This window comes from Gavia stellata, chromosome 7 (genome assembly GCF_030936135.1).
Source record: "Gavia stellata isolate bGavSte3 chromosome 7, bGavSte3.hap2, whole genome shotgun sequence".
NCBI classification, from domain to species: Eukaryota; Metazoa; Chordata; class Aves; order Gaviiformes; family Gaviidae; genus Gavia; species Gavia stellata.
In genome coordinates this window covers 19,202,355-19,224,764 of record NC_082600.1, presented here as the reverse complement: position 1 = coordinate 19,224,764, position 22,410 = coordinate 19,202,355, and the positions used below count along the sequence as shown (strand labels likewise).

The 22,410-nt window shown below is 38.9% G+C and overlaps 1 protein-coding gene across 2 annotated transcripts; it reads right to left on the bottom strand.

Annotated features, from left to right (window-relative positions):
• Positions 1-2,827: 2,827 nt before the first annotated feature.
• On the bottom strand, positions 2,828-21,221 carry TC2N (tandem C2 domains, nuclear). 2 transcript variants are annotated; one of them, XM_009821703.2, is made up of 11 exons: positions 21,101-21,221; positions 20,204-20,437; positions 16,793-16,957; positions 13,598-13,689; positions 12,920-12,995; positions 11,754-11,854; positions 10,773-10,889; positions 9,708-9,899; positions 7,739-7,853; positions 7,062-7,261; positions 2,828-4,713 (listed from the first exon to the last, which is right to left on the bottom strand). In XM_009821703.2, exons 1-11 carry the CDS (start codon positions 21,165-21,167, stop codon positions 4,603-4,605), a joined length of 1,470 nt encoding a protein of 489 aa, XP_009820005.1. In that variant the 5' UTR covers positions 21,168-21,221; the 3' UTR covers positions 2,828-4,602. The 2 variants fall into 2 exon arrangements, with proteins under 2 accessions (XP_009820005.1, XP_009820006.1); XM_009821704.2 differs by having other exon boundaries at positions 20,204-20,434.
• Positions 21,222-22,410: the final 1,189 nt, after the last annotated feature.

Below are 22,410 nucleotides of genomic sequence, written 5' to 3'. Positions count from 1 at the left end.
AGCATGAGATCATGTACAGGGCTGTATTTACGTGGTGATGTAATTTTACAGCAGAAGCTGGAAAAACAAGGAGGGTATATCATGTCCAAAATTATTTATGCCAAGCTTTCCACAACTATGCAGCCTCCCTCCCATGTCATACAGATGTTGGCAGGATGAAAGAAAGAAGTGGGACAACCCTGCCCCCAATTTCTAGACAACCTAATGCTTTGGCTGCAAAATTAACTCGTAACTCAAAAAGCAACCTCCATCGGGCAGACAGTTTTCAAGTCAAACAGCATATGTGCTTAATTGAATGCTTACAAAATTACCTTTTGTTTTATACAAATGTCCTGCCAATGAAAGAACAAACCAGGGATGTCTAATAGATTTAGCAATATGGCACTATTTATGCTGTGATCACAAAAGATCGGGCACTCAAATACAATTATTTTCCAAGTAATGTTTTATGATAATGTGGTTTACAAACTGTTACACCCACTCATCTTTTGAGGTACAATCTTACATTTTTTTCCTTAAAAGGAATGCCATTGAGATGTAAAGACTCAAAAAATAAATTTGTTGGCCATGTTTATGTACAGAATGCTATGAGTCATAAATAAATAAACTTAAAACAGAATTGTTTGATTAACCAGTGAAATTATATACACATATTCTGGAAAATCTGATTAAGTTTAGTCTATGGTTGGTTTCTAACTAAGAAGGCACAGATTTCTTTATGAATCACATTTAATGTAAGATCGTAACTATTGTGCCAGTTCACCTACATCCATTTTGGAGTTGATTGAAATAAAACTGGTGCAGCTTCTGAACCTCTACTGATCATCAAAATTGTTGTAAGTTAGGAAGCTGAGTCACTAACCAGAAGCAACAACAAATCCAACTATAAACCATGTGTGCCTTATATCTACAAATTAAGTGTATTGACAAAATAGCATTCATAACTGTATTTTCACTGACAGTAAACTTGGATGTAACAATCAAAATAGTGGCTAAACATGCATTTAAGGGACAACATACAGCTGTCACCATTAGAAGAGTGCTCTGAGACACCTTTTTTCCTTCTTGCATGTATCCTGGAGTACATAAAGTTCCTTGCTAATTTATATCGTGGATTGGTCTTCAAATGATGCATCATTTTCCTTTTCTGGAAAATTGCCTGAGTCTCAAATAAGCCAGGAGCTGAATTTGGAGGAGCCAGAGTCTCACATGCATTTATAGTGAGGCAGTCACTAAGCAGTAAAGCAAAATATTCTGTACTTAAAAGGCAAGACATCGCAGGCGATTTCTAGTTGGTCTTTTAAGACATTCAAATTGAAATAACATCTGCTGGAACACCCCATTTTAAAGACAGTTGTACCCTGGGACTGGTGCTAGGAACATTCATGTACCCCCTTGTCTCATGTTTTTTCTTGAGGACCGTTGTCTAATAAAACAACCACACTGATAAGCTCTAGACCCAATGAATCATCAATGAAAAATGCTTTATGTGACACCTAATAAGTTTGTCTAACTGGTTGATTCTACTACACCACAAATTATCTTCCATCTTTCACAATTCTGTTCAAGAGTCCATCAGTGCGGATGGACCCTTGTGTCTTCTCAACATGCATGTGGAAGAAAATAATCTACAAAGACTTTTCCTTCCAGCCATTCTCCATTTCCGTACATCCTCCGCAACACCTCTTAAACAGATAACTTCACATAATTAGCTCACTGGCAGCCCCCATCCTCCAAAACAGATTCATTTTCCAACCCACGGTAACCAATCCTCTGCACAACCCCTTTCCCTGGTAGGCATCCTCAGAAGCACCGAAACAGGCATTATTAGGAGGACTGGACTATTATTTCAGGTTGTTTGAAGCACAGCTTTGATCTACCTGCAAGATAAATGCTCATGCGACGAATGGGGACTTTTTGGTTCTGGAGCTGGGCAGGTCCCTCTCCATCCCTAGATTATTTTCCTCAGTAGTGAATGCAAAGAGAATTCCTGGTTCCCTCCCAGGATCTTGGCAGCCAGTAATTAGGAAAGAGCAGTTAAAAACAAAAAAACGAAAACAAACCCAAAAAAGGCTAAAACAGTGCAACACAAGTTTCTTTTCCTCATCATCTTATTGCAGCTGAGTATTGCCTGTTTCCCTCTCTACCCTGCTACGTAACAAGGCTGGAGTGCACACAGAGACAGACATCCCAACGCTCCACTGCCATGCTCTCAGTAATGGAACATGCATTGACTCAGCCGAGACTAGTAACAAACAGAGCCAAATTTTGTGTGGTGGGACAAATAAAGGACTTTCTGCTTTCTAAACCTGAAATAAGTTTGAAATGAGTTTCCTCAAGAACATTGTAGTGCTCTGGACAAATTGAGGAACAAATCTGGGCAACAAGCAACTTAAATGCTCCAATTTTGTAGAAAAAAAGCTCAGTGTCTTTAGCCAACTATTAAGAATTCATTAAATGCTTACATGAATGCACACACAAATGCAGAAAACCCCAAAGCCTGGGAATGAATACAGGATGAAGCAGTGCCTCAGAGTACGTTCTTCAGAGTGCTCTAGTACCTATGCGCATCTTCCAAAGAAAGGCCTTATAGATCTCCTCAATGTGTTAGCAGTCAACTCCCCTACATGTAACGCTACAGGAAATACAATTCCTTAGTTGGCATTTTCTCAGAGAAAAAGGTAGGACTTGAACTTCAGTTTGAGATGCTGGTAAACATTGGTATAAACAATTGGGGGAAAAAAAAAAGGAATATTTTCTGTTCATAACTTTTATTATAAACACATAGATTAAATATTAACATAGGAAAAAGGACACATTACTAGTCAGGCCTTTAAAAGGTTAGGTGTCCTAAAACAGCCCAAAAAGTCCATTTTACACAGTATTCACTGAGTTGGCAATCCCTGCAGAGCCACTTTCATGGTAATCGAAGCCTCTAAAACAGTGGGACAGTCCCTGTCCTCTCTTTCAAACAGAGCAGCATTCTGCATAAGGAAACAGTTAGTTCGCACTTTTATTTACTGCAGTTCAGTGACAATGAATAAAAAAGATCCACGAATTCAAGTAAAGATACTCCAAGAATATCAGCTTGGTCCAGTTCCTTTTTTCATTTTACCCAACAGGCCAGGCTCATCCCAAGTGTCGTAACTGGCTAGAAGTTAATGCTGTCAGTCAAGATCCTCTGGGCCTACTGGGAGCTTTGCAAAGAGTGTCAGCAAGAGCTAGAACTGATGCTTGCTCTCTGAGTAACATGCAAAAACTTTTTCAGTGCATTTATAAAAACTGGTCAAAAAAGAGCCTGGGAAAATCCTTTTGTTTGCCCATTTTCAAAATATTAAACTTCATCAACAAAAATCTGGATGATTGAAGTTTTAAAAGCTTCAATTATCAGCTGATAAAAAAAAATAATCTAAGATTCCATTTTTTCTTGACCCTTACTCAAAGTCAAGAAAGTTAAAATAAAGATGCTCCAAGCTCTACGCTTAAATACAACATGCTTTCCTGTTACTGTGTTTTCTCTACTCCCCACTGTTCTTTGCCTTCCAGAAGCGAGTGCTCTCACTGCCACTCTAGTTCATGTCAGATGTTTGAATGGGATCCAAGATACAATTATTCAGCATCTACATGAACATACGTATTCGTACAGTCCAGACAGCCAACAGTAAATGTGTAAGCAGTGGATTTAATGGAATATATATATTTTCAAAATCCAGTAGTTAAAGTAGTGCAAAGAGGTCTGTGCTTTTAGATGTATATATTATCAATTATATACATGGCATTTTCCCGCTTGAAAAGTAACTATGAATAAATACACCCCTGAAAATACAGGGACTAATAGAAAAAATAATCTTAGGATTTTGTAGGAAGAATATAATTTGCAATAAAAATATGGTAATTTCTTCTTGCTAGAAACAAGTAACAAAAATATACTCCCACACATAATTTTTCAGCATCCTAGACATGTAAAAAATACTTCTGCAGTAGTAGCCCATCTTTTAAACAAAGTCTGCGTCCCTTACTGTGCTGCATTTTAATTAATATCAAAAAGCACTTATGTCAGGAAATATTTGCTTACCCTTTGTACATGTCAGTCTGGCTTTTAGCAATGTAAGGAAATGCTACAACATTGTTGATTAGATAGGAAGTGGTTTACGTGTAAGAATTCTATATAAGAAAGTAATTTATCGAAAAATATTGGCCCTGATCCTAGGCAGGGCTGTTGCCTCTTTGTATTATTCCATTGATTCCAACCAGAATTCACCCAAACAGAGCAAGTCTGAAGGGTCCCACTTGCAAAGATCACAGTTAGTCAGAGAAACTCTGACTCTGGGGCCTGAAAGGAGCAAAAATGTATTTTTCAAGGTGGATTTTTTAAAATCAAATGAGCACTTTTCCCAGTTCCTAAGTCTTCCTCTAAATAATATTTATCCAGTATTTCTCTTTGTGAAACTCTGAATTTTCCCAGTTACCATGGAGGTGTGATGCCGTGGAGACCTTCTGAAGAACTTGTGTAGACAATATATTTCTTTTTATTTATACTATTTGAAACAGCTTAGGAGTATCTTTGTAGAAAAAATCAGTCCTGAGTTGCATCTCCAGTCTTCAAGATGGACCGATGCTGTACCATTTAACAACAACTTTTTCAGGGTTGGCAATAGTATCTTTCCACTGCTCTACTGCTTCACTGTTACTGCTATCAGAACTTATCCAGATCTGCAGTAAGAAACAGAAAGAAAAATAAAATTGAGTTTACCTGATGTAACACAGCCTTTATTAGTTCCAAATAAATACCATGGAAGTGTAGAACGAGATAGAACATGTAGACTGTAATCAAAGCATCACAGCAACAAATACAGTTCTCTTGGGACTAACATATTTTGGCTTTCAGCTGGGAACACAGGGAGTCTGCGTTTAAATTTAGCCTCTAAGTAAATAGTTTAGAGAACTCACTACATACTAATGTTTCTCTGCTTAATAAGATGTTTTAAGTCAAGCATTCCTTGCTCCATTCAAATGCACGTGCTGCGGTCAAGGGCTCATCAGGGCCAGTGATGGCTCTATGCATTCAGACTCCAGTTGGCTGCAAGCCATCTGGCATCCCAAGCTAGCTGTCCAGCATTTCCATGAGCATTTAAAATTGCACACTCCAACAGACAGGGCCAAACCTGCATTCCACAGAGGTTACTAACATGCCCATACCACATGTAGTCACGCAGTGAGAGTCCGTTTCTTCTCAGTATTCAATTAATGGATAGTGGCCATTAAACAAGGAAATGAGGTACAAGTAGGAAGTTTTCCTCCTGAACAATATCACCAGCCTTCATTGCCAAAAGAATTCTGCTTATGTAAGTATGTATCCTTATTTACAGGACTCTATTTCCTCAAGTCTTCCAAGAATGAGTCCTTTTTTAAGACTTCTCAGAAACCTTCACCATGAAGTACATTTAGCCTACACTGCCGAGGCACGAGTCCTCAAGAAGTGAGAATAATGTCTTCCAGAATACCATAGACAGCTGATGTTTCATCCACAGAGATTCAATATACATCTTGCTCATGATTAAAGACATGCCTGTAAAAGCAGTCTAATCTAAGTATTGTCTGCTTAGAACAGCATCCAATTAAACATCATTCTCTGAAGAACAAAGTTAATAGATCCAGCTATATTCATCTTTTTCCAGCTACCCAGCCAATTGCTCAAAGTACATTTTTCCCTGAGCCATATTTTATGTCTTCATGTGTTATGTGGCAATGTCTGCCTGCATGAGCTGAGACAACCTTTTCCAAATAACCTCTGAGGAGCAGAAGTAGCTCATTTCTTCCCCCTAAAAATATGATTCATGATTAAATGAAACTCGTCAGCTTGAGATGACCTCACATATTGCAAAGTGACTGCAAAATCATACCCAGTTATTTTTGCCCCAAGGTAGCATAACTAAACAGACCAATTTTTTCTCTTTTCCTATTCCAAATCCAATTCCACCAACAGGAATCACAGAAAGATGGAATACATGTGACATGAGGCTCCATAAAATGGAGGAAGGTTACATAACTCTTGCTGGTACATCATTTCAACAGCACATCAGCATCTTCTATAACTGCATGTCTTCAACAGGCACAAGAAACTTCACCAGAATGGGACAGTACCATTTTCTGTACCTAACGATAGCACAGTCCTTCATCTGACAAGGCACATTACAGTTGGGGGCTCAAAATCAATTCCACATTATTCATTTATGCATATATTAAAATTCTCCTACTAACTCTAGCTGGGTCAGGGAAAGCACTGAGCATTTAGAACAGCTATTTCTCACTGTACCATGAAGGAGAGAAAGAAGGGACAAGATGATGGTAAATTAGAACAAACAGGGGAAGAGGACAGAGAGAATAGAGACTAGACTATGAAGTTTTATGGTGGTTAAATAAATATGATCACCCAAATGCTTTTAAAGAGATACTACAGAAGTTCCAGCTGTAAAAAATTTAAAAAAAAAGAGAGAAAAAAGAGCACTCAACTGAAAAATAATTTCGTGTTTATTCACCTATGTTATCACTTGATCATGCATATTTAGAATATGTGCTGATTTCAGCATTGCTTTACCCAGGAAGGCAGTCTGATACTGTAGCTGTTGATATTTCCTTTTACACACACCTGTTTGTAAGTGTATTGGTATGGTAATCCAACACACCCCCTTTCTGTACAGTACATTGTAGGTCGTGGAGCTCCTGTGAGTGCTATGTTTGTTTTCTTCAGAAAGCCTAGAGGCAAGGAGGAGATCATATGTCTGTCTGTAGGAAGGAGTCTTTCACATAGTAATACTCCACACAAAAATAACTTAAGGACTTCTTTTTAATAGCAAAATCAAATGTCAACTCCCATTCTGATGTTAGTGCATGTTTAAAAGCCCAGTACTATTCTTTCTTGGGTTACATCCACAAGAGTTTAGTAGAATTTACTGTTTTGCTATATGCCACCTTATGTACAGTATTTTAAAACTCATACCAAGAAACCTGTGGAACTGGATTTTAAGTAAAGGATATTATGCTAGTTAGCAAAAACCAACCTGTCCTAGGAAGTGTTTTCTTCTCACTGAGCTTCTGCTGTAGAGCTTGATGAGAAAGCTAATTCCTTGTTCAGCTTGGCTAACTGGAAATATCATTGTTTCTCCCCACTTCACTTGGCCATTAGTGGACTTCAGAAGATGAGTCTTCTTCTTATAGATCAGCCCTTCTGTACTAAACATTCCAACTTTCACAAAGAAATCTAGCACAAAAGGGAGGGAAAAAGACATAGCGCAAAAAGGGTTACTCACAAACACACCCAGTAAGGAACTGACAAGATCCACATGGATGGCTCAAATTGCAACAATTTCCCAGAAGTCTGGCCAAAAGAACTGTACAATAGCTTTCCTGACTAGTCACACAAACAGAGCATGTTCAATAATATTGAATTGATTAACACAGTATCCAAACAGCAAGTGCAAGCTAATGCTCTTGTATGTCAGGATTAATATTGGGATAAAAATCTTCCAAAATATATATAAACACATAGCTTCAAACCAAACAAAAAGTAATCAAGTAAGACATCTGTGGAAACAAGCCTTGACAATGGAAATGTACTGCACAATATGTTAGTCTGAGGTTTATAAGGAATTTTATGAATTGCCAACCCATTTAAGCAGCAAGTTACCTGTTACAAATGCTTTTAGACAGGAGGCATGAGAGAGGTGATGTAACTTACTTAAAGACAGTGGTGTAGATGAAACTGGAAGGTTTTGTGCTTCAAGAATTTGTAACTGAATCCTTCTGTTTATTGCTTGAAAACAAGTTCCTACTTGAAGTTCTGCACGGCACACCTACAAGCAGAAGAATGTTGCCATAACATCTGGATTAAGTTGCTTATAAACTCAGGAAACACAGGAATTCTGTCATATGTTGGGTTCCCACATTTCTATCTGGGATTTCCTGGACAGAAATATAAGCATGTCTTGTATACACAACCTGCAGATGCACAGTAAGTAAGTGCACCTTGCACTTGTTATAGCTACAGCACATGTGCTCCACTGATGGACTGCTTATGTGCAGCACACATATGGCCCTTGTGGGCTGCAGTCAGAGATACTGCACAAATAAAGGAGCCCTTAGTTTTCACCTGGGAAAGATTCCTCAATGGTAAGAGCAGATACATACACTCCACTGACAGAGAAACTGTCAGAGTTCTCCCACACATTTGAATTTTGCAATATGGAGATATAAGCAATGCTTTCCATAGATACAAGGCCCTGTCACTTTATGCCATGAATATTTAGGGTGACTGCATGCTGTGGAGTTTCCTATGTTATGGAAGTACTTGTGTTTTACATGCCTACGCACATACAAACACCACCCCCCCACTCTGAATGTACTGAGATCTCCAGTCTGAATTTTTTTCAGAATTTTTTCTAGTGGCCAAGTTGTGTTGATGCATTCTCATTACTCTCCTGTCAGATGCTAATGTACTCTGAACACTGTAAGAACAGCAAGAGAAGGCCACTGGAGACCCAGCTTTCCTGACAGCCTTAATTTAAAAGGACTTTGCTAGTCCTGGTTCCCTTCAAGTTTTAACACACTTCAGTGAAGCAAAATGCACCAAGCGAGACAGCAACAGAGCAGATAAAGAGAAGTCAGGCTCCAGTTCAAAGAGACCCAAATTCTCTTTGCAGCTCAGCCACAAAATTTCTGTGTAACCCTGAGAGGAAGCCACTTACTCAACTCTAAGCTTTGGCTCTCTATTGGCAAATAGGGTAGTTTGCTGCCTCGCAGGGTAGTACAGGGATGAATTCCAGCAGTGTCTGGAGGGCTTTTTGATATAATAGTGAGGAAAGCCAACACACAGAGAGAAGATATGAGATGATTCAGGAGTTTACATTGGGATGAAGCAGTTTCTGAAACACCTTCCTCTTTCACTTAATCTGACTGCTTTTGAAGCAATATGGTTATTCTTGTTAGAACTAAAAAATGTCAAGTGTAACTTATATTAGAAATCAAGAGCATCACTTATATTACTCAGACACACTTAGGTAAAATTTGCTTTTGAATTGCTAATTCAAGTTTAATTTGTTGAAGATACAAACGTCTAGACACAATCTGTAAAAGAAACAAAGTGAGGGTAGGGGGGAAAGGAAATCCCACTCTGAAAACCACCTGCTTCTTATTACGCTAATGGAAATGAACTGTATGAATTATTACTTCACAGCATGCAATCTGAACATTAAATATATAGCTATCTCTGCAGTTTCAAGCCACTGAAGATCTTAGCACTTTTCTTCCATAACAAAAGCAGACTCTATTTGCTCTGAGCTCTTGCTGTGAGTCCTAAGGATCTTATGATGCTTTTTTGGCCAGAAAAGGCGATTACCTGGTGTCCTTTGCTAAACATTTCCCCAGAATGCCCCTCCCTCAAGCTGTGGGCCATGGTGTGGAAGAGCTTGTTCTAGCTCTTTTCCCAGAAACAGCTGCAGTTTATGACCAGAACAGCTATGTGCAGGGTTCAAAAGTTTGCGTTTTTTCCCCACCAAAATGCCTCTCCCCAAGAAAGTGGGTGAAAAAAGAAGAGAAAGAACCCCCCATTTTATTGTTAACATTGAATTAGTACTGAATTATTTTACTTTCATTTCCAGCAACTCTTTCTAAGTGATATAACAACACACTTTTGAAGTATTGGCACTTACAGGTGCTTTGGAAGGAGGAGATATATCCAGCCAATGACTTGACTCCTCTGAGCTGAGCTCCCGCAGTGCCAAAGAGCACTCTCCAATTGTTTTTTTCCTGGGAGTCTGTGTCTGGATCTTAAATACCAATCTGACAGCCTGCAGGCTTTGCAGTTTAATAGCAAATACAAAAGTTTCCATAAATTCAATGTCCTAGAAAGAAAAACAGAGGGGTAACATCACTATTGTAAGAGAGCTGCACTGAGCCTGAAACCTAGAAACCAGGACTTCCCGGTCCTATAGCCACTGCTCCCGGCTACCATTTTAGGTTGCCATGGAAAAGTGTGCTTTTACAGTGGTAAGCCCCCACAGACTCACCACCTCATTGTCACACCCTGGCAGGGACTGGACTATTTTTCACTACCATAACAAATTGACCCCATCTCTTCTGGAGCTTTACAACAGCATACACACATTGTCATAGCAAATTCTCCTTGTGGCCTTTTGCTTCAGTCTCTCCTGTTAATTTTACTTTCTTTCACCTTTGACTCATGTTATGGAAGGCTTATGTTGCTTTACCTTGCACCCCCTTAATATTTCTTTACTGCCACTATCAGGGGTCTTGTCCCATGTGACCAATTCTTACTACTTTCTGTAAAGAGAAAGCATGAACTTTGCCTCCTGCCCTAGTGTGAGGCAGTAACATCATCTACCTTCCCTGGGTGAATGTGCACCTACAGGTATGCCCAGGCTTCCTCCAGTCCCCCACCACTGAGTTGCCAAAGCCAGCAGCTCATTGTTGAGTCCCCTATGAGCGTACCTGTCCTGCAGACTTGGGAGAAAAGGAAGGCAACAGTACAATGCAAGAGTGGATATGGGGGAGGAAGTGGAACAAGGCTTTTCACAGGATTTTGAGAAGTTGGAAAAAAAAAAATATAAAAAACCCCAGTAACCTGAACCTAGGCAACTACCACAGCAAACATGGCATAAGAGTGGATGTTTGGTCCATTTTAAAAATCCATTTACATTTAACTTCTGTTTTTTTGGGGAAAAAGATTTCTCGGTGTTTTCCCTGCCTCTACTTACATTGCACCCTTCCTTGGCAGAAGATTTGAACTGCACTGGTTTGGGCAGTGTGAGAATTCCCTTGACATAGATACGAGGATTTTCGCCACAGCTAGAAGGCCAGCTCAGGTCTTTGCACTGCAACATTGAAAACACAGTCAGTTTAGACACTGTAAGACTCTGGCCTTCAGACAACTTAGAAGCAGAGTCTTCTACGCTGTTCTAGAATTATAAATAATTCCTGTAATATTGTATATAAATCAGAGCCAGTGTAATGATTGTGTCACTTCAGATCATTTAATAATTAATTTTCACAACCAGAGGGTAAAAAGTTATTCGGTAGATTTTAATGATTTCACTATGTGGCAATTTGACAACAGATAAATCATGAAATCCCTTATGTAGTATTCATCACTTGACATAGTTACGAGGTTTTTGACTATTCAAAGTTCCATTGCCTAAAAATTAGTCACAGTTCCTGGAAGTGTATAAAACAGCCAGCATAACAGTATCACATTAGCTAACAAAAAAGCCACAAGAAGCTATATGTCCTCAAAATGGTATTATGGTTCTGCCTTGAAGGAACTGTTAGATTTAAAGTCAGTTAAATGCTGCCTCCAAAGTTGCTCCAATTTGCTGCCTCCAAATTTCCAGAGGAAAATTTCCACAGCAGGACCAGCTCAGCTTTCTTATCTATGCTGAACAGTTCTTCACTCCACAATCAGAACATATGTATAGTAACATAAAGAGTTATATACTACTTTTTACTATTGACTGCAGCAGAAGAGAAAGTACAAGGGAAAAAAAAATAAAGGAGAGGAAGATACTGTGAATGAAGCTCAGTATTACATTTGACTGAACTTTGTTTATATTAATACTTAGAAGTAATTTTCTTTTTCTCCTAAAAGTATTCCTTAAAGTAACAGAGAGCCAAATTTAATGAGAATTAACACTAAGTATAGTAACCTAGCCATTTGAGTAAAGTTGTTTATATTTGCTTACATGTAAAACTGTGATCCAGATCTGTTCTACTGAAGAAACATAACACAACTTCACATTCAGTCTTCCAAAGTCTCGTTCATCACCTGATAATGTAATAGTATCTATGGAAGAAAGCAAATTAGCGTTTTTAGAAGTAATGCAGTATCTTAGAAGGTCATTCCAAGAATAAAGGAACTCTTTAGTAGCTGGACTGCCTATCTTTGAAAACTTCTCTCAAAAGAAGTTTGAAATACCTTAACACCTACATTTTAAGGACAAAATATCCATGAAGTCCTGTAGCCTGACCTTCTGCATAGCTAAAAGCCTTCACGTTTACCTCAGTTATCTCTATTGAATTTAATAACTTGTGCTGTACTCAAACAACTTTTAGAAAGACAAAAAGCATGTGCGTGAGACACCCAGAACACATTTATAATCTATCACTTCCCTTGGATTAATCACTTTTCACTGTTGAGTTTAAAAATTGGCCTGCTTTTTATCTTCCTCAGATTTCAATTCCAGCCTAGTAAACATTTTACTATTATGCTTTTCTCCAAGTCAGAAGAACCATTTAGTATCCAGCATTTCTCTGTCATGACTGAAACTAGGTCATTGTCCTCCAGTCTTCTTTTTGAGGAGACTGGGTGAAATTCTGACTTCCAGCAGGGTGACTTTTGTGGGAACTTGATTCATTTTTGAGGGTTTATTTTGCGGTATCTCCACTCTTTCAGCATTCTTCCATAAATAAGGATACTAGGTTTGCATGAAATATTCTTGCCTAATTCTCAGTGTAATACGGGTATTGGATTCCAGGCACTTCCCACAGAAAAATACTGATATATAAAAAGCACTAGAGCTGTGACCAAGGTGCTGCATTCTATCCTAACAGAACATCTGTAATTTCTTAGTTCACTGGGGTAGTAAATCCAGGGATGAATTTTTCAAAAGCATGAGAACTTCTCAAAGGCTCATTTGCTCAATCTCCTGACCACAGGAAGGTGCAAGTCCAAAACTCTTAATTTCAAATTGTAAAGTAATCTCCAAACTAACTTGCTAATCAGATTCATTAAAAAAAACCAAACAAACAACGCCACAACAAAAACATCAACAGTAGAGACAGCTTAATGTTTCAAGTGCAAAGGGAAATATTTCATTACAAGATAAACAAACAAACAAACAAACATTACCCAGACTCCTGTTACTGCCTTGCGAATCCTTCCTGGAAGAGGTACTGCTAGGTACACTGGAGAATGAATCGTATCTCTGAGGGCAAAAAATGAAGTCACTTCATTCAGAGCAACAGATGCAAAAAGCCAAAGAGATTCTACCATGAGACAGGACACAACACACAATTTCAAATAATTGCCTCATTCCCTACTAATCTCTTGATCCAGCAGCATGGAATTACTACTTTGATGCAAAGAGCTAATACAGGACAGATATGGCCAGCACAGATTTTTTTGCTCACCGATATATATATATGCAACTTCATCTCTATGTAAAAGATAATCATCTGAAAAAAAAAATGCAGTGTATTTTGCATCAATGGAAACTTCTAGTGTTCCACTTTTCCACTGATGGAAGAAATCATAATATGATGAACCACAACCTCTTGTCTGTCTTGTCCTGCCTAACAGCCTACTCAGGTTTCTCAACAGCCTCGTTGGGCCAGAACAGCAGTAATCAGAGAAGACATCAGGAAAGAGCCTCTTGAAGTTGGTCAAGACGTTGAACTTTTCCCTTTAGTCCTTCCAGTGCATAGTACAATGCCCTTCAGTGTTTACTTTGAGAACACAATGCAACAGGAACAAATACACCAAGTAAACTGAGTTTTCAGTATACTCTAAGTTACAAGGGGAACTCACCTTCATGAATCGATGAGGTGGACTTCTGAGATCAAACATTGAACGACTTACATCAAATGATACAGGCAAAGCACTAGGTCTTAAATCACTAACTAAAAAGACAAAGAGAATAATACAAAACATATAAGCATCATTTCTAGGAAAAAAAAATAATTAAGAAGCTTTTTTTTTTAAATTTAAGTAGACCTATGGTAGACTTGAATCCTAGCTAAATAACATGTAAGGAAGGACGTCAGCACCTTTCCCAACCTCCCTTTCTCAAAACATTCTCCTGAAAGGACCAAATGGAGGGAACAAGCCATTAAAATATCTTAATCAATTCCATCTTTGAAATAGTTCAAACTTACTTGGTCACATTGGTAGCACTGGTCGAATGGGGAGCCTGCCTCAAAGTTACTTTGTCAAGAGAAACGTTTTTTTTAGTAGATGCTTTAGCAAAACAGAAAAGCCTTGTCTTTAAGCCTAGTCAGCCAGAACTGGGGCTTAGCCTGGTCTCCTTTTTAAAAATTTTCCACAGTAAAGAACCCAGTGGCAAAAACATGCTGCCTACTAAACTTGGCCTCATCTCCTCAGCTTTACTGATCACAGTGTCAAAGCACCATACTCTGCACCCTTACTAGATCTCAGACAAAGCAGTTCTTAACTTGAAGATGACAGGTATTTGTTATAGCACAAAAGCAAGATCTTTATTGTATAGAAGGGTAGTTTCCTCAGCAGTTGGAGACGGTTAAGTAGATCCTATCGGTTTTCTTTTAACGTCAAAGAAATACAGTGCTAAAGCACATTGTCTATGCATATTATGCAGCAACAGTAGAAAATGAGAGCTGAACTAATGCCACTGTTTCAGGAACCTTTGCTGACTCCAGTGATATTGGAGAGGTTTTTAAGGCCTCCCAACTTCAAAACTGACCCATACTGAAATGAATGAAAGCAGTATGGTTTAACTTCTAGGACTATCTGATGCAATTAACTGCTTTTTGTTGCAATGCTGTGTTACGGTATTTCAGAAGACTTCCATTACAATTCACTGATCATAGCTTAATAGGATTACATCACTCATTACTGAAAATTTATTTCCCTTTTATTGCTATCAAAAGAAATAACCAATTATGCTTATTGTGAGATGTGACAATAAAGAATAATTCTTTCTTTTCCCAAGGAAGAAAAAGAGAACAAAAGATGAAGAAAGTTTTGACAACCCATGGGAGGGAAAGGAAAGTAACAGCATAATTTAGACAATTTAATGAAGGTCTGTAGGTCTGGCATGAATTCCAAATTCTCTCTTGTGCATGACACAAAAGAGCTGAGTTGTTCACTGAGTCTGGTGTAGGAATAGCATTATAATATCATACGAGGCCTAGAAACCTTGTTTGATATAATGGGAGCAAACAGGAGAGACCAGCCCATTACTTGATTTAAAATTGATTATGGTTGTGGAAATTAATTCCATATTCAGTTCTCATGACTTTCACAAACTACTGGGAAACATCCACTTGAGCCTACAGGTTACAAATCACTGAAACGCTTCAAAGACAGTATGATCTGCTGTTTCTAGTAAAGCTGGTTAAAGTTTTCAAAGAACATGGGGGTGGTAGAGGGAAGAGATGGTGCCTTTTTCAAAAACTTAAATTTTTTAATGGAAAAAAAAAATGTCAATTTTTACACTGAGAAAGCTGTCTGTAAAATATAAAAAAGCAGAAAAATTTTAACCATAAACATATTTTGCTTACAAATAATAACTAGAATTTTGGAAAAATATTAAATCAATTTATTTTTCAGATTGATTGGGTTTTGGGTTTGGTTTTTTTTTTTTTTTTTTAAGATGAGGGACTTCACATGAAAATTCAAGAATTTAACTTCATACCTTCCAAATAAACACATTCTGTAGTTCTAAGCCCACACATATGAAAAGTATCATAGCACTTGCTGCAACAAAATAGGCTTAGAGTTTTGCTTAAATAGTCTATAGATGCACATGAAGAGAATCATCCAACTTTTGAAACAGCTGCCAAAAACTCTGGAGGAAGGCGGCATTTTAGAGCTGTACTCTAGACACACTTAAGTGACCTTTCTTGTGTTTAAGCTTACTAAGACAAAACTAGTGAAGTGTTTACTTAGCTTGAATTAAAACGGAAAAAGGGAAGATGTTCAAGACAGTTTCATAAAATCCATTTGGCTCCCACCACAGGTGCTTACATAGCCTAGCAAAAGCATATGTGTTGAAGGCTGCTAAAATTCTATGCATGTTTTGTTCTCTTAAAAAAAATAATAAATGGAGTAGTCTTTTCATGTAGTCTCTATGGTGATTCAAAATTATTTTTAAAACAGAACACAGACTGAGACATTTCCTCCAGCTGTAAAATAGGCATACTATACCATTCTAAATAAAACTTCTTTAAAATGCATGCTGTTGCCAGCTTCTGATTTGATATAAAGGTGTGTACATTTCTTCAAGTATATGAGTTTTCTGAATGTGTTTGCCTTAGCAATCACTCACAGCAAGCAACACTTAGTCATCTACTTTACTCTAAACAGCATTCATTATAGGATACATATACCAATGAAGAGCACAGAGGAAAATTTTTACCTAGGTAGCCAAATACTTTCTATCTAAACCTTTACTATTTCACAGCCCTCCCCTGTTCTTAAACACACTTAGCAATGAGAAGTGGTGACATGTCTGCACCTTCAAAAGCAAACTACAAAAAACCTGGCATATAGCATCACTTCCCATTTTGCACCTGTTCTTATCATCTGCTCCTGAATGTTTTTTGGTGCTTGTTCCTCTCTCCATATGTATACTCCTCAGGCATTCTTCCTCTCAACATACTGCCCAACTTCCTTTTTCTGTTTCGCTGAAACACTCCTATTACTGGTAGCTAGAATCTCTAGTACTGCATCCTGTTTTGGATTGGACGCAGCTACACTGGCTTGCTTTGCCAATTTGTCTACCTTCATGTGATGCATGCAAGCCTTGTTAAGCCCCCAAAAGACAGAAAGTAACAGTGCAGCTGGAAATCAAGCAGAGCTGGCTCCACAGATCGATTCACCAACCAAGAAGTGTCTGTAGCATACAGACCAGTTTGAGAACTGCTATAATCAAACATGTCTTCCATAGACTAATGGCTTTTTCTCTTACCTGTACACCTTGGGAAAGGGAGGAAGACAGAAAAGTAAGCGTGCGGTCCTTCTCACCTGATCCATATAATTTCCTATTGTCTGATTTTGCTTGGAAACGCCTAATCAGATCTGGCGAAACCCGATGCTCCAAATAGAATGGGTTGTACACGTCATAGCGGGGCCATTGGTACATGCTGTGCAGTTCTGCTTTCCGGTCACCAAATGAGGCTCTGGCAGATTCTGCGGAGCACAAGTAAACATCAAACGCAAGAGTTCCAGACATAGCACATGCTGCCTGGCTTCAGGGCAAAGAACAAAAGAGTGCCTTCAAGGTAAAGGACAAAATATTTCAATATTATCTACTTCAGGAAAAGGAAAAAAGAGAAAGAAAAAGTAAAGAAAACAACACATACACATTATGTCAGATTTCCACAGTGTGCTAGCAAACATTAGAATTAAATTGGCCATAAAAAGCTATGCACACTCTGTCTTGGAGTTCCACAGTAAATGCCTAACTAGTTAAAATACAGAAGGCTCCAATGTCAGACAGCAAGACAGAAATTAACAGGAAAAGTAGGGCCATGTGTACAGAAAACTTCTGACTTATTTGGCTGCCTACCCCCAGGACATTCCCACTTGGCTAATGGACCCCCAGACCTTCAGGAGGGTCTTGTATGGAAAGATAATGTAAGTTGTGACTGCCGTCTCCTTGTCATCCAATTTCCATAGGAAGTCTCTCAGTGGCAAAATCACTGGTCCAAAATGACTTGAATTCTTGGCTGAGGCACAAGCAGACAGATCTGAGAATGCTTGAATCCTAGCCCTTTACTCAGCCCATTACAGCACAGCTGCCCTATTTTTCTTTCCTTTATTTATAATCATTTCAGAAAAAAAAAGCATGTCTTGGTCAGCAGAACAGTAAAGAACACTGCTGTAGTGCTTCATTTTGTCTGTCTGGAGTGAAAATAAGCCATATATAACGGTACAGTAGAGAATGGGGATGGGGTGACCTGGACTCTGCCAGGATCTGACATTTGCTTCCTTCACTTCACCTCCCTGGACTTCAACCTGTCTGTTAAAAGGTTCTTTACCCCATTATAAAGCGCCTTCAATTCTGCAAGTGTGTTGCACCATAAGAGGCAAATTATTACTGCTGTAAAATCCTTTCCTCCAGGTGTTAGTAGAGTAAGTAAAAAAGAATAACTAAAACAGTGAGATGGAACATGAGAGATGATAAAGCAAGAATTCAAGTATAATGGGCTTGAACATGACGTGAATTAGGATAAACGCTAGAAGTGAGGCCATAAAGAATTGATACACAGCAGATGACGGAAAAACCAGTGTTCCAGACCAGGAGCACACTCCTTCCTGCTAGCTTACTTCTGTGAGAGCATGAGACACGCTACAGTGAGTATTAAAGTGAAAGGCTGCCAGAACTTAATTGCTTTCAGAAGGGATGCCAAGAGCTAACACTGAGCATGTCCTGTTTCACTAAAGGAAAACGGTCGGACATGCACAGAAAATGGAGTGGAACTGAGAGCAGAACTTGGACTTCTACAGATATTTAACAATGGTCTAAGAAGCAAATACTCCAAATACATTTTTTGAATATGCTGGTGCTTTGGCTAATGCGAAGATGGAATGACAGCACACTTCACTGTATTTAGTAAATCTCCCTAAAAAGGAAACTTTGCATTTTTAAACACAACTTTAATGAGGCTTAAAACGCTGTACTTTACAAAATAAGTATTTATATTTGGAAAGAGAAATGGAAGTTGCCTACTTGACATAAGAGCCACTCTTCAAATACTGGTTCAAGAATTTAAAATATTTGCTCAAGAGAGACAATTATGAAGAGTCAGGACATCCTGCCAGAAGATCTACTGGCTTTATAGCCTAAGGGCCACTCTGCTCACCAGGTCCTTCAGAAACGATGATGAAGCAGAATTCCCAGTGAAGACAAGTCACTGGTTTATAAGTCATGGATGGATAAGATTGTGTAGAACACCATGAACAAAGAAAATGTTTATCTAAAGGTTGTTAGACACATCTTCCTTCTCCCTGGAGAACATTTGTCCTCAGAGTCCTTGATGGACTTCTCTGTACAGTATCTTCAAGATGAGGTAGGACAAAGGAAGGCAGAGCCTGAATCCAGACCCAGTGAGAAAGGGGATTCCCAGGAGCATGTCCTGCATTTCCGTACCTTGTCCAAGTATGGACTTACAAGAACTAGCTGCTGAAGTAGCAGGGAAGCGGGTAGGCTGAAGGAGGTCAGGCTCAGAGATGGGAAGGGCCTCACGTGTTCTACCTCCAACTATTAGGTTACCTGTCCATGTCTGGTGAGGCGGACATCACAAATAAAGCCCACTAAAAAGATCGGGCACAGAATGGCCAGTCTATACTGAAAAGCTCTGCTAGGCTGTTTAGCTTGGCTCTGGTGCCAGTGTTACCCGAAGGGGTGGGTGAGGGTGAGGAGGAAGTTTGGTAATAGGCATGCAGGAAGAGAAAAGAAGCAACAGCAAGGACCTGGGGAGAAGATAAAAGAGTGGGAGTAAAACCACATAAACACAAAAAGGTTAGGTAGTACTGCATTAGTTATTATGCAACATGTGGTTGACTTTTTTCAGTTATTAAGGTTTCCACCCTCAGAAAAGAAATAGAGTCACGTGGGACTAAAAGCATATTATCCGCTTATCGCCGTCCTTGAGGCAAAGCAACTCTAGAGAAGAAACATTCAGGTATGCCCCTGTGCCAAAATCTTCCCTTACCTAATTCTAGGCATCTCCTGGCAGGACCAAGAGCCTAGCGATAGCATATGCCCTGTAACTCACGTTACTGGGCCAGGCTCCTATTCTTTTAAAATGCCACTGTGCCTAAATTGCATGGACATTATTTTGGCAGTCTGAGCATGGAACTAACTGGCAGAGGTTGAAGCACAAGATTGTTGTGAAGCAAGGAATCATAGTATCATGTGCAATCTTGTACCACTGAGATCTGTGACCCTGGCCTCCCAAAGAGCAGCAAAATGAGCAGGAAATAGTAGGGGGAAAAAAAATCTGCCATGTAGTAGCACATGCTATCTATTGGCAAAATGTGAAAAGGAAGATGTGTTAGTATGTTAAGACATATCAGTACATTAAACATGAAAGCCAGACCATCCTCCTTCTTTACTTGAGTGATCTGGATGCTGAGGATGTGTTAGGTCTTTCCTTGCCTCCAATAAATTCTTTACTAAAGCTTCTGTTTCCCTTAAGTGTCTTCCATTACTTTGAGTATGAGCACTGGTGTGCAATCCTCCCTTTCAGTTTTATTCATGCAACATCACAGTGATTCATAGTGGGATGACATCCTTCACAAAACCTCTCTGGATGTCCAGAGAGAAAAGAAACAAGACCAGGCTTCTAGAAAAGTTCTGCAAATATATGACAACTTTCAAGGAGTAGCAGAAGCTAAACAACTATTTCAGCAATGCTCTTTATGCTTTACCTTGAATCCCTCCAGCATGTGAGATACTAGGAAGGTTCTTTGGCTGTACATAAGCCAATTTGAATGGAGGGACCACAAATGGTACCTCCTGACCGTCCAGGGGCAGTTTAGAAAGCAGATAATCCTCTGAACAGCCAACTTGACGCTTCACTGACACAGAAGACAATGGAGGCTTCTCTACAACGGTTGGCTTGCTTGCGGCTACTGCTTCAGATCCCTCCACCATGGAAACTGCTAAAAATAAAGAACAAGAAAAACAGATAGTCCACATGTGCATTAAGTTTTGAACAATACTATGAACAGATCTCTTTTGTTTAATAGGATCTGTGCTTGATACATTACTTAACGGCTGTTAGTATTCAGTTTTACCACTATTCAGGACTAGCACCTGGAAAAGATATTCATCCTCATGACACCTGTACTGATCCAAACTCTTTGTTGCCCAGGCTTCTATATTTATAGCTACCTTGGTCTTAAGTGAATTCTTACAAGAGGTACACTTGTCTTATTGAAGAGTTCTTCAAACAACTAAGACACCAAAGAAAAGCCTAACAGCAAATCCACAGGGAGTTAAAAAAAAAAAGTGTTCACTCTTAGAGTTCGAAAGATAGAAGACCTTTACACAACCTTGGGTAAAAAAGTTGGCTTTTTTGGACAGCATTCCAGGCTGCAAGGAGCAGACTTCAGACAAGTGTTATTTTTCAGTTCCAATTCCAATTCATAACACTAACAAGCATGTTTTCAATCTCCAAGTGGAGGTATGGAAAGAATTTTGGATGTTGTAAAAGAATGCAAGTTTATCAGGGGTGACACAGTCATTTTATTAATGGGAAAACTCATCGTTAATGAAGCCAGAATAGCAAAACCCTTAATCAATGTCATTATGTCAGAACTCACGATCATTTTTTTCTTTTTCCATGCAGAAACACCATTTACAGCAGTTTTTTATACATTCTGTTGCCATTGTTTTCAGTGTTGTAATTCAGAGGAGACCACAACCAAAGATCCAATGTAGCTATCAAACCTGAAAAACACAATAAAACAAACCACAGTAGATGGGAATAATTGAAACCAAAGTGCAATATTATCAGTTATTTAATACGCGATTGCTTATTGGACACAGTCCCAGGGTCAATGAGAAAGTTAAATTCAGTCATAAAAGGATCAGAGCCATCAGACTTCCCTCACTGAGACAAATTATTTTTTATACAAAAGCACAAGGAAAGAGATAATCATTTTAACGTATGGCATCCAAGTACTTTCAGTGACCCATTCAGACAGGTCCCTGTCTTTCAGGAACACTAGAATTCTCCTCGTATTTGTGTGTGCCACTGGGCTTTGGAGTTTACTCAGCTTTACAGCTGTTTTGATTTGGTCTTGTCAAGTCATTTCCAAGATGTGTTTTTTATTTTATTTCCCTTGCTCATGTTTCTCCTATCCTCTTTCACTCATGTGCTATTTTCACATACATCCATACGCGTTTACATTTTTCACTCAGCATACTCCATACTTTACATTTGAAAACACGCTTTATGAATGATGCCAAAATTGCCTTCTTTGAGGAACTACTGCTTTCTCATAATTGTATACACATGAAGCTGAAGACCTGTTTTATTATATAATTGTCTGCTATGCAAACAGAAATAGAGCGCGCTAACTTCCAGCAAAATAAGAGGCATGTAATCTACTAAAGAATGAGAACAAGTTTGTAACAGCTGGTTAACATTAGAAGAACTTTATGACAATACTAACTGGCCTCATTTAAATGTCTTTATTCATATCCTTATGTTCTCTTTTCAGAGGGACACAGACAGCTGCGTTGCCTCCTGTCCAAAACGTTAGCTGTCTAAGTCTAGTCCTTTTCATGTACCTAAAGTACACAAGGTTCTCTGTAGAACATACCCAAGACATGATTCCAACTCCATCGAGGTTAGAAGACACCAAACAGAACATGAACATAAGCTGAAGGGATGGGGAAGACAACAAGTAAGAGAACGGGGAAAAGCACAGAGGAAAGGTGACAATTACATAAAAATGGACACGTCTGCTCGGTTATCTCAATAGCAAGAAATTGCCGAAAGCTTCCATGTTCCAGCACAGAAGCCATTGCCGCCTGCAGCTTGAACAGTGCCATCATTTTCTTTGTATGGGTATTCAAAGACAGCTCGGGAACCACACAAATACCATGGAAACAACGCTAATATCCC

What these genes read in the sequence shown, in the direction of transcription:
- TC2N (XM_009821703.2), bottom strand. Translation starts at nt 21,167, where the DNA reads ATGGCAACAGAATGTATAAAAAACTGCTGTAAATGGTGTTTCTGCATG. An exon ending in CACCTCATCGATTCATGAAG is followed by an intron (nt 12,996 to 13,597) that starts GTGAGTTCCCCT and finishes TTTTGCCCTCAG; the next exon opens with AGATACGATTCATTCTCCAG. An exon ending in CTGCCAAGGAAGGGTGCAAT is followed by an intron (nt 9,900 to 10,772) that starts GTAAGTAGAGGC and finishes TTTTCTTTCTAG; the next exon opens with GACATTGAATTTATGGAAAC.